General features: G+C 40.8%; 2 protein-coding genes across 4 annotated transcripts; one reads left to right on the top strand and one right to left on the bottom strand.

Annotated features, from left to right (window-relative positions):
• The first annotated feature begins 779 nt into the window (after nucleotides 1-779).
• LOC110838080 (uncharacterized) lies at nucleotides 780-9,898 on the top strand. 2 transcript variants are annotated; one of them, XM_087344826.1, is made up of 12 exons: nucleotides 780-1,193; nucleotides 1,934-2,070; nucleotides 2,932-3,036; nucleotides 3,288-4,199; nucleotides 4,324-4,504; nucleotides 5,581-5,888; nucleotides 6,046-6,222; nucleotides 6,416-6,555; nucleotides 7,062-7,310; nucleotides 8,345-8,505; nucleotides 8,823-8,952; nucleotides 9,396-9,898. In XM_087344826.1, exons 1-12 carry the CDS (start codon nucleotides 928-930, stop codon nucleotides 9,420-9,422), a joined length of 2,793 nt encoding a protein of 930 aa, XP_087200952.1. In that variant the 5' UTR covers nucleotides 780-927; the 3' UTR covers nucleotides 9,423-9,898. The 2 variants fall into 2 exon arrangements, with proteins under 2 accessions (XP_087200952.1, XP_087200953.1); XM_087344827.1 differs by lacking the exon at nucleotides 2,932-3,036 and having other exon boundaries at nucleotides 793-1,193.
• LOC110838079 (uncharacterized) lies at nucleotides 8,281-13,828 on the bottom strand. Of its 2 annotated transcripts, XM_087344836.1 has the most exons (6): nucleotides 13,097-13,828; nucleotides 12,607-12,840; nucleotides 11,498-11,715; nucleotides 10,871-11,092; nucleotides 10,108-10,319; nucleotides 8,281-8,556 (listed from the first exon to the last, which is right to left on the bottom strand). In XM_087344836.1, exons 1-6 carry the CDS (start codon nucleotides 13,494-13,496, stop codon nucleotides 8,535-8,537), a joined length of 1,308 nt encoding a protein of 435 aa, XP_087200962.1. In that variant the 5' UTR covers nucleotides 13,497-13,828; the 3' UTR covers nucleotides 8,281-8,534. The 2 variants fall into 2 exon arrangements, with proteins under 2 accessions (XP_087200962.1, XP_087200963.1); XM_087344837.1 differs by lacking the exon at nucleotides 8,281-8,556 and having other exon boundaries at nucleotides 9,891-10,319; nucleotides 13,097-13,827.
• Between the last annotated feature and the right edge of the window lie 496 nt (nucleotides 13,829-14,324).

Below are 14,324 nucleotides of genomic sequence, written 5' to 3'. Positions count from 1 at the left end.
CTATTTTTACAAGAGCTTGGCACTGAACCCAGATGAATCTAATCCAAATTCTCACTCCTGCTTGCAAAAGGTCAAGTTTTGCCTTTGAGGTGTTCAGTAACAACCTTATATACATTTTAGTCTTTGTTGCTGCAACATGTGATCCTAACAATAGTTGGTGAAATGTATGCAATTTTTACAGATTCCTGTCACTTCCTCCCTTTTAGATCCAAATGTTCCCCTGAGAACCCTGTTCTCAGATACCCCCAGTGAATGTTTTTCCTGTGAGAGACCCATACAAAACAAGAGGTAAAACTGAACTGCATACTTCATCATAAGGGCAATGAGGGCAGGAAGCATGTTTGAAATGTTGGTAAATTTATACCAGACAGCATGGTGCAATGTCCCACAAGTCTGTCATCTTCATAATCAGTACTGATAAAACTAGAAATCCTACAAACAGGTCTAGAGGCTGCTTATATTAGGAGGTAGGACTGTTTCCAGGCCATCAGTGAGATTTCTTACTCAGAAATAATGGATATTTTTAGCTGTGAACTTTTTTCAGTATTAGTAAAAATTAATTCTCTTGCCCTTTCTTGAAATTTTACAGATTTTCTACCATGGAAATTATAAACTGCTATTAAAATCAGGTTTCTGGGTTGTATGTTGATGAAACTCAAATGAAATAATTTATCTCAAAGACTTTGGTTATCCCTGCAAGATTACATTGCATGGAGACCCACAAAGTCATAATGGATAAACTTTGTTGGAAATGCATCGAACCAAGTACTTCCCAGAAATATCATTCTTCGTGTTGGAGAACAAATATAGCACAAATGTATGGTCATTTAGGCAATGGAAAACCAATGTTTTCTCACTTTAAAAGACGTATCACAGATAACTCAATAGTCCTGACATGGCTTGCGCACTGTTTAGTGATCTTCAAATATGGCGTATCGAGGAATTAAGGGCTCCGATCCGTTTGCTTCAAAAACAACAAGAAATGAAAGATTTGCGCAAATGTCGAAGCAAGAACAACTTATTGAACAAAAGAAACGAGAAATACAAGCAAAATTAGAAGACCAGAAGAAGAAGGAAACTGAAGAAGCATTGAAAAAGTTGCAAGGTGCATCTGGTAATTCCAGAAGCACAGGAAACAGATCGAACTCCCAGGCAGGGCAGCATAAAGGGGGAAGAAAACCGTTTTGGAAGAGGTAAGTTGCAGTTTTCACATTCGTACTTTATGTCTGTGCCCATACATCCCTTCTTGTTGCATTCATTTCTCACGACTGTGCACGTTATAACGAATGTGTGGTTTTAAATAACGTGAATTAAATTAACTCGGCCCAAATCAATATAATCATTTTATACATTTCTTCTACATATACATTTCGTATGAAACCTGGATCTGGCCGGAACTTATGCAGCTTATAACATAAAAAGTATTAATATATTAAAAATTATCCATCCAAAGGATGCCCAGAATATCTGCATTACTGTACAACACAGCCTGAGGAAATAAACATATTCTCTCCAATTTCATATGAATTAAGTGATCAGTAGGTGAATATGTTACTTTTATTTTACGTGTAGTAGATGTGGGAAGAGCAAATGTGTAGCTATAGGTAAGGAAAGGTGGGATTTCTTCAGATTATGCACCTCTTCATGTCTGAAAAGTTGGATGGCTGCAGAGTTTATATGATTGTTTCAGTAAGAACATATAAAATGTGCAGAAAACTTCTTGTGCATTGCTTTCATTACGTGTGTTTAAAAGTATTGTTATGACTAACGACTTGTGATGGCTGCAAATCATTGAGATGAATGCAGAAAAAATCAGTATATAAGTAATAAGTTCATGATTTGTATCATGAGTCATTTTGTATCAACATATAATTTGGCACATATAGTGGACTCTTAAATGAGTTCATTGTTCTTACTCTTTACTCCCTCTTAGCAATTTAGACCAGCGATGGAAGCGAGATTCTTCACATTCAGAAGATACCAGCAGTTCCAAGGCTTCATCATCAGTGAACATATTCTCGAATGATGGAAGTTTCCTAGATCAGTTCAAGAAACTTTCTGGTGTAAAGGGTAAATCAGAAGCATATAATTTTAATAGCATGTGACCTTGTTTTAAATATATTTGGGTTTCTTGGTTTCCTTCCATTGAGTAGTTTAATGTGTTATGTAATAGTAAAAATGCATATAATATTTTCTGTGCATGTTATGTGCCTTGTTTCGTGGTTTATTCAGCGGTAAAAAGTTACATCAATTTTCTATGGCACTGACTGAGAAATGGCATTGTGGTTATGGCTGATGAGTTATGAAGTGGTTGTAGTTTCTTAAGGGGTACAGGCAGGTACTGAGGTAATCTACAGAAATCTCAGCATAACTCATTGTTACCAAACTTTTATTCTTCTCTGTCTCTCATTAGGCATCCACTTAATGTTCCCAAACCTCGTGCTTTATGTGGTATAAATACAAGCCTGAAACTAAGCTATTCAATTGGAACATTAGTTTCTTAAAAACAAAATAATTAGAGCAAGACCACAGGTACCATTAGTTTTAGAATTTGCTTTAAAATAAGAATTAATCCGTGACCTCCCGGAGGATTTTGTATGGCTTTAGGTAGCTGGTCTCCCAGCTGAGATTCGAACTGAACATAACCTAAATTTGAAGAATAAATTCTAACAGAGAACGAATTTTTCTCCGGTGTTTATAGATGGTGATCTTGGTTGTTGCACATGCTCTGTGTAGTATTTTGGTGATGTACAACATTTTAGAGCAAATTGTGATTAGCCCCGATAGGGTAGTACCTTAGTCTGAAATACTGGTACACTGCCAAAATGTTACAATGCACAACAACCCAGAAGATCATTGATATTCACGTTGCCATGGAAACCTCAAATCTTAGTTTGTGTTGCTTGATTTTTATTATAATTCTCATTTCAGAAGTTAAGTCCAAAAAAGGAGATGATTCTTCAGTTACAAATAGTATTGTCACTAGTGACACAAAAGGTTCAGCTTCTACCTCCGGGACTTCAACTTCCCGTAAAGGTGATTCAGGTATAGCTAACGTTATGTTAGCGGCTATTATGCATGCAGGTTTTAAAACAGGTTATGAAGTATCTTGTATTGCTACTGTAAATTGTGTTTATATTGAATACCTCGAAGTGCGCTTAGTAACAGTGTACAGTGGTTCCTTGTCCGCTGCAGGGGTTACAGTTTAATTGGTGTCAGGATTAAACCAGCCACAGAATTATTCTTAGTCTTAATTGGGTTGAAAAAAATGTAATTGTTTGCTTCAGATACAGACTGGGGTACGTGGGGTTCCCCGACCGAGAAACGGGCCGAGAAGGAAGACGAGCGTATGGAAGGAACTGAACGTAATGCCAGTCAGGACCAGGCAGAAACTGAAGACAGGGACGTGAATAAGGACCAGGACAGAGACCTCACGAATGAGGACCTGCACAACAGCGAGCGTCTGGGCACGTCACATTGGTTTCAGCAGAAGCGCATCAGCAGTGGTTCTTGGCAGCAGCAGGGGCAGGATGAGTCTGGGGTAGCTTGGCATGGGCAGGATTCACCTTCACCTCCACAATCACGCTCTGCTACTACTGCCCCAAATAGACCCTCCTCTCCGTATTCCCCGTCGAGCGCTACGGACACCAAGGAAGTAGTTCCTCTCATAAACATAACGCCATCCGCAAGAAAGGGTCCAATTCAATACTCACTTCCCAGTATTCATCCTTCCTCAATCATGCCTCTTCTTAACCCACCACAGCAGCACTTCATGACGTATTCTTCCCCTCCACCCCCTCTTCATAGTATCCCTCCGCCATCACCCATGCAGCCTCATACAATTCCTACACCTCCACCCCTTGCTCCTGCATTAAACCTCCACCCTTCTCGAGGTCAAGTCATTCAGCAGCCCCCACCAGCGATACAACAGCCACCCCCAACATTACAACCCCCACCTTCTATGCAACCAATCTCTCCTCATCTCATGCAGCATCCGCCACCACTACTGCAACGTCATACATTTCCACCACCTGCAGTTCTTCAGACTCAAACTTTGGGACCAGCACGTCCACCAACATTGATGACACCCTTGTTACAACACCCTCTTCCTCCCCCAGGTCTGCCACCTGCTGCTTCTGCCCCTGCCTGCCCGCCACCCGCGGCAGTCCCCGGCATCCGCAATTCTTCTGGAACTGGAGGTAACTAACAGATGAGCTTCACCCATGCGTGAGCTTGGGTGGGCATTTCTCTTGATCATATTCCACCTGGAGTGAGTCTGGCGGACAGAGACTGTATGGTGCTGTGTTGACCGGAGTTTACTAGTCTCTTCAGCAGCCGTGGGAGTTCCACAAGCCGGCGGGCCAATCAGTGGACAATCCAATAATCAGCGGGCAGATCGAGCCGCAGACGAGGCCGTGAACCATCTGGCTCGCACGGTGGCTCAGTGCGGCGATGACATAGAGCAGATCATTCTCACTCGCAATCCGGACGATCCCGCACTCTGGTAAGTAATTCGTGAAAATGACTTAATTTATTCTGATGCAATGGTCTCTAAATAATAAAGAACGGAAAAATATGGATGCGTCTCAGTTGATCGTCGGATGCGAATGTTAAAGTGTGACTCTTCTACAGTTCTAGTTGCCATAATCTTATTACTGATGAGCCGACGTAGCTCAGTCAGTATAGTGACTGGCTACGGGCTGGACGACCGGGGTTCGATCCCCGACGGGGGCAGAGGATTTTTTCCTCTGCGTCCAGACCGGCTCTGGGGCCCACCCAGCCTCCTCTACAATGGGTACCGGGGTCCTTTCCCGGGGGTAAAGCGCGACTGGGGCGTGATGCTGACCACTCACCCCCATCTAGTGCCGGGGTCAAGGAAGAGAGGAGCTATACCTCCACTCACCCCAAACGCCTACATGGCGTGTAGTGGGACAGAAAAGAAAATCTTATTACTGAGTGTATGTCTCCCCAGTCAGACATTCCACTGTATAATTTATTCATGAAAACTGAACAAATGGAAAAATTTTCATATTTACATGCTTTTATGTGTCAGTATGTCATTTGTGCTTCTTGTTCCTACCCGCAACACTTACCCCCTCTTTATTTATTTATGTGGATGTTACCAGGTTTTGTTTTAGATGTTATATTGTAAGAGTTCGTGGAAACGTAATCTTAAGAGATCGAGGTTCTTAAAGCAGTGAAGACGTGATATTTGGTCCTTTGGTTTGTAACATTGTGCATGCATACCAACATTTTGGAGAAATACGTTTGCCTCATTTTGACGCCGAAGACGGGGACTATGTTTCCCTGAAGCGTTAGTATTTGCTTGTAAGTCCACATGGCATTTCTGCTGAGACAATCATCTTTGACAAGATAGCCTTAAGTTTTAAAGTATCGTCTTCATGTCGGAAAGATTGAGCCCCATTTCTGCTATTCGTTGGGCTTTTGATGTTGCGATCCCTAATTGTATGACTCGTCTGTACAGAAATTCACTGATGTCTTGTAATATTTTAGTGTGGGAAACTACTTGAATGCACTTTGGTGCTGAAGTAGGGAGCTGTCTCAAATTTCTGTACACAGGTTTCTGCATGATAAGGGGTGCGCTGCATATCTGCAGTACCGACAGTTAGTGGAAAAAATTTGTACGGAAATGAAGAGCACAGACAGACGTGAGGATGCGGCCAACGATGAAAAAAAAGATGAGGTGGGAGGATGTTTGAAACAAGAGCATAATGAGTATGGGCCTATTAATTTCCAACAAGAGAACAGTTTCTTGGTCAATAGATCCATAAAAAGGGAGCAGGCTGACGATAAGACTGCGGTTAAGCAGGAGGATGTAAGAGGCTGTAGACAGGATCAAGAAGACGACAGTTCACGTCAAAGCGAAGGTATCTAAAACTTCTAATCAATGAGAAACTTTAATATATTGCCATTCTCAGGAATTTTAATATCAAATGTGTATTTACAACTTATTAAAAACAAGTCAAGTGTGAGATACATTTTCTACCAAACACCTGTCTGTGACGAATTTGTGTCCCTGTTTAGCATCCAGTAAGCGTTCTGGTGATGACAGTGATGAAGGGCAGGCTACTGTAGCGCACAGACGTAAGCGGCGTAGCCGCTGGGCTCCTGAAACTGAGAAGGTGACTGTCATGCCAGAAACTGGTGGGAATGGGCCTGCCGTCACCATGACCCTGGGATTAGTTCAGCCAGTTGTAGCAGGTGTGTAGAACTCCAGCCAGAGCGCTACAGGGTCAGAATTTGTATTCTTCTATTATTATGACCTGATGTTGAAATATGAGTTTGGAATAAGCAACTTTATTAACTGGCGTAAGAGACCGGTTGAAATTCATCAGGGAGTGATTTTTATAATGCTGATAAATAGGAGTTTTGTTGTTATTTGCTTTATCTACAGGAACAGCATCTTCAGCTGCTCCACAGTTCCTTAGTAAAGTTACGCGCACAGATCCTGCACTTGTCCAATATGCAATACAGGCTTTTGGCACAAGTAACTTGTCCGAAGACGACTGGAAGAAGGCAGAGGATCATTACAAGGTAAAGTTTATATACTTTTGTTATGTACGTGAATTATCATATACAATATATGGTTTATCCCTCAGAGAGTTGTGTGTACAGCACGAGCCGTCGTAGTTCAGTCAGTATAGTGACTGGCTACAGACTGGATGACCGGGTTTCGATCCACAACGGGGGCAGAGGATTTTTTTTCTCTAGCCTCTATGTCCCGTTCTGGGGCCCACCCAGCCTCCTATCCAGTGGGTACCACCGAATACGGACCGGAGAGCCATAGAAGAAGAAGAAATGAAGCCAAGACTATACTCTGTGGGCGAAATGCAGAGTTACTGATTGATTTTAAAATACGGTAGTACGTGTAGTCACCACTTGGTTTTGAAGGGTTAATACGTAATACATGGTGTATTTTTGTACAAGGTAGAACTGATCCGTGAAAAATTAAATATATTTTAAAGTTCTTTACAGTTTTAAACAATCTGATTACGTAAACATCCGTGCATGAGTCAAACTTCTGTATCTCTTGTGTGCAGATTAATCTCTTGTATCAAGACATGCTTCGTAAGCGACAGGAGCTGGAACGGCTGCAGCGTGCCGGCAAATTCAAATATGAATATGACAGCGATGAGGAGACAGATGGAGGCACGTGGGAACATCGTCTGCGATTGCAGGAAATGGAGGCCACCCAACGTTGGGCCGAAGAACTGACCAAGAAGGCGGAAGGTAAACATCACATAGGAGACTTTCTGCCGCCAGATGAATTAGAGAGGTTTCTCGAAAAGGTTAGTAACAGCAGTTTTGATTTATAACGGAGAACGAAAGTTCAGCGTTCTCTCGTTTTAATGTTGTAACTTTTACCTTGTGGATTTTCATGTGATTCAGAATTTTATAACTTCTGTGAAACCCAGGAAATTATGAAGTTATGAGAGAAAGGGGCTAAAGGTTCATTTTAAAGGAAGGAAATGAACTTAAATTGGGTTGTAAATGCTCATAAATTGGAGAAACAATCACCCACCCCCACAAACAAGAAAACTTTGTATATCTGCAGTTCAGTGTGTGACTTTTCCTATTTATTTGTGGCTTGTTTAATGATGCTGTTTGTCGTTCAGATTACATGGCGTTGAGACTTTTGTTGTTGTGTGTGCTGGTGTGCATTTGTCATCTGGTATAATATTTAGAAATGCTAGCAAGTCCTGAGATTCAATGGGGATAGATTCCTGAAAATTTTGTTGCACGTTTAACGCTGTTTTCACATAGGCTACTTTTTTTTTTGTGTCCAGTTCGCACCATTCAGCATGGTGTGCATTGGTGATTATCAGGATTCACGACCCATCAGTACATGGGTTAGACCGTGACCGCGACATTTAACGCTCCTGCTGTGAACCCCCTTTTTTTGCGAAATGATGATGAAAGTTGAGTAATTGTTGGGATGCCACGGAGAAACCGGGGAAACCCCGGAGGAAAACTCCGTGATGCCTGGACCACGGCCTTGCCCAACACAAGTTGTAAATCTGAGCGCCGCCGAGAATCGAACCCGGGACCCCAGTATTATAAGCCCAGCGTTCATATGTTATGATTGTATAAGAAAGTTGACACTATGAAACTCGTTTTCATGAGTTTATTGTATTTGTTGGTTTTTATTCGTATTAATGTAAGGGTAGGTAAATCGATCGTTCGTTTCCTCCCACTGGAAAATTACATTTAATTTAAATTATGGGGTTTTTTTCAGGTGTATTAGAAAAGAAACTAGCATTCTGTTTCTTGAGATACTGTAATTTGAATTCAAAATTTATAAAGACTTTTCTGTTTTTCTCAGTACAATGCCCTGAAGGAAGGGCGTGAGCCTGACCTGTCGGACTACAAGGAATTCAAGTTGAAAGAAGATAACATTGGCTTTCAAATGCTCCAAAAGTTAGGCTGGACTGAGGGCCAAGGTCTCGGCTCGGAAGGGCACGGCATCGTCGATCCCGTTAACAAGTAAGTCCGTGCCGAAAGTGCATGTCCATTCACATAGTTTCCATTGGAACACTAGAAAATAGGAAGGGCGTATTTTATATCTAAATGCTTTTGTCGTGCATTTGAAATATAAATTTATTTTATAGAAATGGAATCGAACCTTACTCAGCGTAAACTATCATCATGTCTGTCAGAACGCTGATAAGTAATATTTCTTCTGACAAAACCATTAAAATTTAAGTTCCTGTACTGAAGCTGTGCAAGCTTCGAAGAGTGTTCTGAACGTAATCGGCCGTCCAGCGTATGAATAGGCATTACACTGTGTTCATTTTATGTAGAGCATCTTCGAGACCAGAAAATCAGGGTCTTGGCGTAGAGCGCCCCGATGACGTGGCGCGCGGAGACGACGAATACGACGCGTACAGGAAACGCATGATGCTTGCGTACAGATTCCGCCCAAACCCACTTGTAAGTATACCAAGTTTGCTATTCATATGTTTAAGTAGGACATGGCAATGGTAATCTCATGTCGGTGACCCCCAGAAAAATAATATTTTGTCATTTATAAACTTTTGTAACTATTTCAAGTTTCTCTTTATTGAGAAATTCCCAGGGTGTGGTTCTCATATTTTACATTCTAAACTAATTTCCAAATTTTGTAGCTTCCCTCTAAGTATGGTATTACTGGGGATACTGGGAACGACAGATCGGCCCGTCGCAAGGCCTCTACCTGTACACAGGACTGAACAACAAAGAAAAACGCGGACAAACATCCATGGCTTGAGTGGGATTCGAACCCAAGGTCCCAGCGACCAAGCGGCATAAGGCCCATGCCTCAGACCGCGGGGCCACTGCGGACCCCAAGTATGTTATTCCAAATAAAAATTACCCTCTTCTTTTTTCTCCCCCAGAACAACCCAAGGCGTCCGTATTACTGAACTGGAGTTGATAACGAACGTGTCCGCAAGAAAAACTGATTTCTTCAATAAGGCCGCTGGTACAATATCATTAAAAGGTATTGACAGTCTTTTTTTTTCTGCTTCTGGGTAAAATCTGTAGAATTTAATTATTGTATTTAATTTTTAAGGATTTTATACATTTATTTTTATATCTAAATATATTCCATTGACTAGCTAAATGTGTAGGAGTTTTACGTTCGTCTCGGCTTTGTTCAAAAATGGATATTCGAATAAGTGTGGAACAAATGGAAGTTGTGTGTTGTACTTAACGCTCGAATTCATATTTCAGAAGAATTGGCATAATTAGTTCTCGGTTATTTGCGTTTAGTATGTTGTAACTGATTCCAGTTAAGGGTGTTTATGTACGTAGAACTGTACACCATCCGTATTGTTCATGAGTGTGAATTAAATGATATTTAATATATTATTATGAATAAAAGAACCTCAGACAAGTCTTTCTGAATTTATTTTTTGCTCTTTTCTGATTAATTTTTCCGTTCGCACTTTAAGTGTACAGCCAACTGAGCTGTCGCTGGCACAGGTTCGTGAAATGTCGACTTGGCTGGAATGATCGTCGTGCTTCATTCGGATCGAGAAATAGTAAAAAAAAAAAATTCATAATATAATAAATTGTTCTTTGTACAAAAATTAATATTATATGTACCCTAAATCTACCATGTCAACAATTATGCCACTCATTCGTTCGTGGTATAATGAATTCTCCTTGATAGCCCTCGGCTGTAAGGCGTCCTTTGCTTCGCTGCCTTCGTTGAATATTTCATCAAAGTCTGGTATATTATCTGCTTTGCTGGTCAAGAGAGGGAGCGTTATCACCGTCATACCAAGCCCAAATTTTGAGTATTCCTTTAGTTGTTCCTGCAACGAGAAACGCCTGGTAAAGAAAGCGTAAAACAGTTATAAGAACAATTTAGGTTACGTAAGATTTAAGGTTTTCGCAGCGGAGAGTATGAAGATGGCTGTCTTCTGGGTTGTTGCGCTGCGTAGTCTGGTCGATGTTTACCAACGTTTCAGAGGTCATACTGCCTCCATCATCAGGGCGATTCAACGTTGGTTAACATCGACCAGACTACACAGCGCAACAACCCAGAAGACAGAAATCTTCATACTCTCCGCTCCACTCAAGTGTAATTATCTGTGCCTCTCCAAAGTGGCTTGAACTACGGACTCGTAATTGTATATTTATTAATATTAATATTATCTAGACATTATTATATTTAATATAACCAGCGGAATATTTACATTTCCTTATTTCTTTTTTTTATTTTCATATTGCAGTTTACATTCATTTTATATAAAACCGTAGTACTTCTATTACCAGTACATGGGACATTTTTTTCAGTCATTGTAAACTCGTTCATTAAAGAAAAAGACCTTGAAGTCTTGCCAAAATTAGTATCTAACTTTACCTGGAACACATCCTGCGGAAAGAGCTTCTGTGGATCAGAGCCAAGCAGACGTATGAAGCGTGCCAAACTGTCGTAGTATCTGGCTAAGAGGAGGTCGTAGTGTTCGCATCTCAGTGCGTGGTCAGTGCAAGAAGCAATGAAGTAAGACAGATCGAGCACTGGCGACGAATATCGCGACAGTTGAAAATCGAGAAGAATCACACCCGTAGGTTTAGAATCATCCTGAAACAAGAACAGTTTATTTTACGCTCTCGTATCTTTGTGGGTCTGTCGTCATCATCACGATTAGCTGCAAATCTCCTTCTGATCCTTACGGAAGATGCCACTTGTAACGTTCCAAGTCTTCTCGACACTAGGATTATGTACGGATAATGACTTCCCCCATCCGAGGAATCCCGTCGTGCCTGAATGGTATTTACTAAACTTCCGTGGTTGGAGGAGACTGTTGTGCCTAGAATGATTTTTTTGGGGGGAGATGATGCAAGAAATTACAAACTTCTGTCAGTGAAGTCCGTCTTTTAGGGCATTCTTCATGTGAGATAAAAGACTTGAGTGACGAGCTACTTGTTTTTAATAATATAATTATTAGTCTCGTTTAATGTTTTTGTGGTGAAGAGCTTGTCGCACCTTGCCGTATTTGAAGAGGTAGTTGTTGTTCCAGCAGTCGCCGTGACAGATGACTGCGTACGGTTCTGCTTCTGCTCCGTCCACGCACTTTAGCATGGTATTGTAGTAGTTGTGAATGAAGTCACTCGCACGCTGTTTATATTTGCTGACACCAGGCACTCTGGTCATCAGTGCTTCGTCTATAAGAGGCTCCAAGCTTGCTACGTACTCCTGTAAACCTGTTTGCATAATAAAATTTTACGAAATTTACAATCTTTCTTCCACCCAGCAAAATCCTTATCTTATTAGTACTACGGTTTTGTGGTCGTCGGCATTATTGTTTGTTCTCGGACGTCGCGCTTCGGATCCGAGGCCCGAGACAGATCGTCAGGATGCTTTTTATGTGCGTTTCCTCAGTCCCTTCGGTGATGTTCTGGGACAATAGCATAAAATAGACAGACTGCATTTCCTTCGTTCCACGATCTTCCAGATCTGTCATGATTTTACTCAGTTATCTTACATTACACTATGGAGAAGAGTCACTCAGAAGCTGACAGTCAGTAAGCTAGTGGAGAAATTTTCCACTTTTATGGATCCTAAAGTTCATCATCAACTTCAGAAGCCTATCAACTGGTCCCTATTTTGAGTCTACGGCTTATAAATCTGTTTCCTGAAGATCAGTTTTATCTTATCTTTCCTTCTAAGCCCATGTCCTCAAAGAAGTCTCCATTTCCCTATGCATGCTATGTTCCCTGCCCATCTGAGCCTCCGTGATGTGGCGAGGAGTATGAATTATAAAATAGCCTTCTCCAGCCTCATGTTCATCTCAAGGAATCAAATTTTCCACTAACATATGAATTTTGAAAATCGACTTTATATTGGTTAACACGCACAATTAAAATGACGAGAGTAAAGAATGAGTCTTTTGGTAGCGCCCATTTCGCCATACGCCTTGGTCGCTGTAGTTTCGTCAAACCAGAGGTAAGTGCTGTTAATTCTGAGTTTTTATCTATGGATGTATGTGAAAAATATAATTACATAATATACATGCTAGCAGGCAAATTTTAAGTTTATTAGTACGCTATATAAAATCTGCTGGATAATATTTGTACTTTTTAATTACAATTAACCTTTTAGTCGTGTCTCCTCGTACAGCGTTTCAGATACGCTGTCCTTTAAACCGTTGAATTGCTCTGGTTTCTGGTCACGCATGGCAAAGGAGAAGGCGTGCAGCTTTGCAAGCTGATCCAACACCAGTTGGCAGTGTGTTACATCTAAACCGGTGTACCGGTCCAACATCATATACCCTTGCTGTTGCATATCTTCCAGTACTAATACTTCCTCTGCACCTTTTATATCTTTTGCTGAAATTTTAAAAAAAAATATTATTGCAGTTCTAAACATCTTCAACTTCAGCATCTTTCAGTTTTATGGAAATGAGAGTATGAGAAATTCATAAAATACAATAAGTTATCCCTTTGAAACCAACACTCATCAAAATTATACTTAAACATTCAGTACTTGGTGCGAAGGAAACTGTGTATTATGGAGATCAGATGGTTAATGCCATATTTTATCGTAATCTAAAATTTGTACAACAAATTATGAATTAAGCAGTACTTGTGTCGGTGTTCAGCGCTCGGTAGCATTTGGCAGTGCAGCAGAACGTGTCCTGAACAGGTACTCCCCGTTCACGTTGAAGTGAGAGAAACTCTGGAAGCACCTTGTTGTAGAAATTCGCTTCATTGTTGAAATAATTGCTTGTTTTCATTTCTTCCCGGCGTACTTTCGATTCGGGCAGGCATTTGAATATGAAGTTTACCCCATCCTGCTTCAGTTCACAACCTGCGTTAGCTCTTTGACCGCTCACTTTTACTCTGTAAATAACACTCAGATAGTTGTCACCCCTGCTAGACCCCGATTCAATTTCTATTCGTGTGTTTGCTAGCCCTGCTTCTTCTACAATTTCTTCTAGCACTTTATGTAAGAAACGGGTTGGAAGTTGACGTTGGCCTTCCATCTTGAATAACACTTGCGTGCCTCAATACGAAGACAGATTAACTGCTTAACACTTGTGACGCTTGTGATACGAAACCCCTTATCAGAAATTATCATGTTATGTTCGTCTCCGTTCACTGCTTATATTCGTAAGTAATGAGTTTTTTTGACGTAAATACGTCTATACGGAAGGTTCATTCGGCAAAATAACGTTACGAAGATGTGTAAGATCCATATCAAGAATGTGTAAATATGGACCAACCAATCAGGTAGAAATTTACTGCCCTGATGATGGAAGCAACACTGACCTCTGAATCATCCGTTAACCACCAGACTACATGACTCTACAACCCTGAAGACAAGCCATCTTCGTAAAAATTGCTTATTCATAGTTAATTTAATAACATTAGTCACTATTTTACATTAAATTGTGTTACGTTTATTTATTGGTAATTTGTGGTACCTGGTTATCTGATTGATAACGATGAAATCAAGTGTTAGAATTTTAAACAAAGCGTGAATGAACTGAAATACTCTTCAAACATTATACCATTTATTTCTGTGTCAGCTGCCGTACCACCACGCGCTTTGTAATGCTGCAATCAGTTGTATTTATCTCTGAACTATAAACCCAACCAAACGTCCTTGCCAAGTGATGTTTCATATTCCTAAGATCAGGGTTACGAAAGTCGGTCTTGAGACAGGCTATTTTGATTAAGGCCTCGTGGTTTTCAAAGTCCGTTCGGACAAATGCTTTCTTTCAATTGTGTGAGGTCTACGTATAGGCTTTATAACGTTAAGTCGAGATATTCAGAGTCCGAAATTTAAGTTATATCCACTCACGTCACAA

This window comes from Zootermopsis nevadensis, unplaced genomic scaffold (assembly GCF_977971745.1).
Source record: "Zootermopsis nevadensis isolate Lab colony 2312 unplaced genomic scaffold, Znev_1.0 Znev_ptg000008l, whole genome shotgun sequence".
Taxonomy (NCBI): domain Eukaryota; kingdom Metazoa; phylum Arthropoda; class Insecta; order Blattodea; family Termopsidae; genus Zootermopsis; species Zootermopsis nevadensis.
Note: the sequence above shows the minus strand (reverse complement) of the source record. Positions and strands in the feature narration are given on the sequence as shown.

Coding starts and splice junctions, on each gene's coding strand:
- LOC110838080 (XM_087344826.1), top strand. CDS start 928: ATGGCGTATCGAGGAATTAAGGGCTCCGATCCGTTTGCTTCAAAAACA. Junction 5,889..6,045: donor CAGTTCACGTCAAAGCGAAG/GTATCTAAAACT, acceptor GTCCCTGTTTAG/CATCCAGTAAGCGTTCTGGT. Junction 7,311..8,344: donor TAGAGAGGTTTCTCGAAAAG/GTTAGTAACAGC, acceptor TGTTTTTCTCAG/TACAATGCCCTGAAGGAAGG.
- LOC110838079 (XM_087344836.1), bottom strand. CDS start 13,496: ATGGAAGGCCAACGTCAACTTCCAACCCGTTTCTTACATAAAGTGCTA. Junction 12,841..13,096: donor AGCGCTGAACACCGACACAA/GTACTGCTTAAT, acceptor TTAAAATTTCAG/CAAAAGATATAAAAGGTGCA. Junction 11,716..12,606: donor CGAGGAGACACGACTAAAAG/GTTAATTGTAAT, acceptor TTATGCAAACAG/GTTTACAGGAGTACGTAGCA.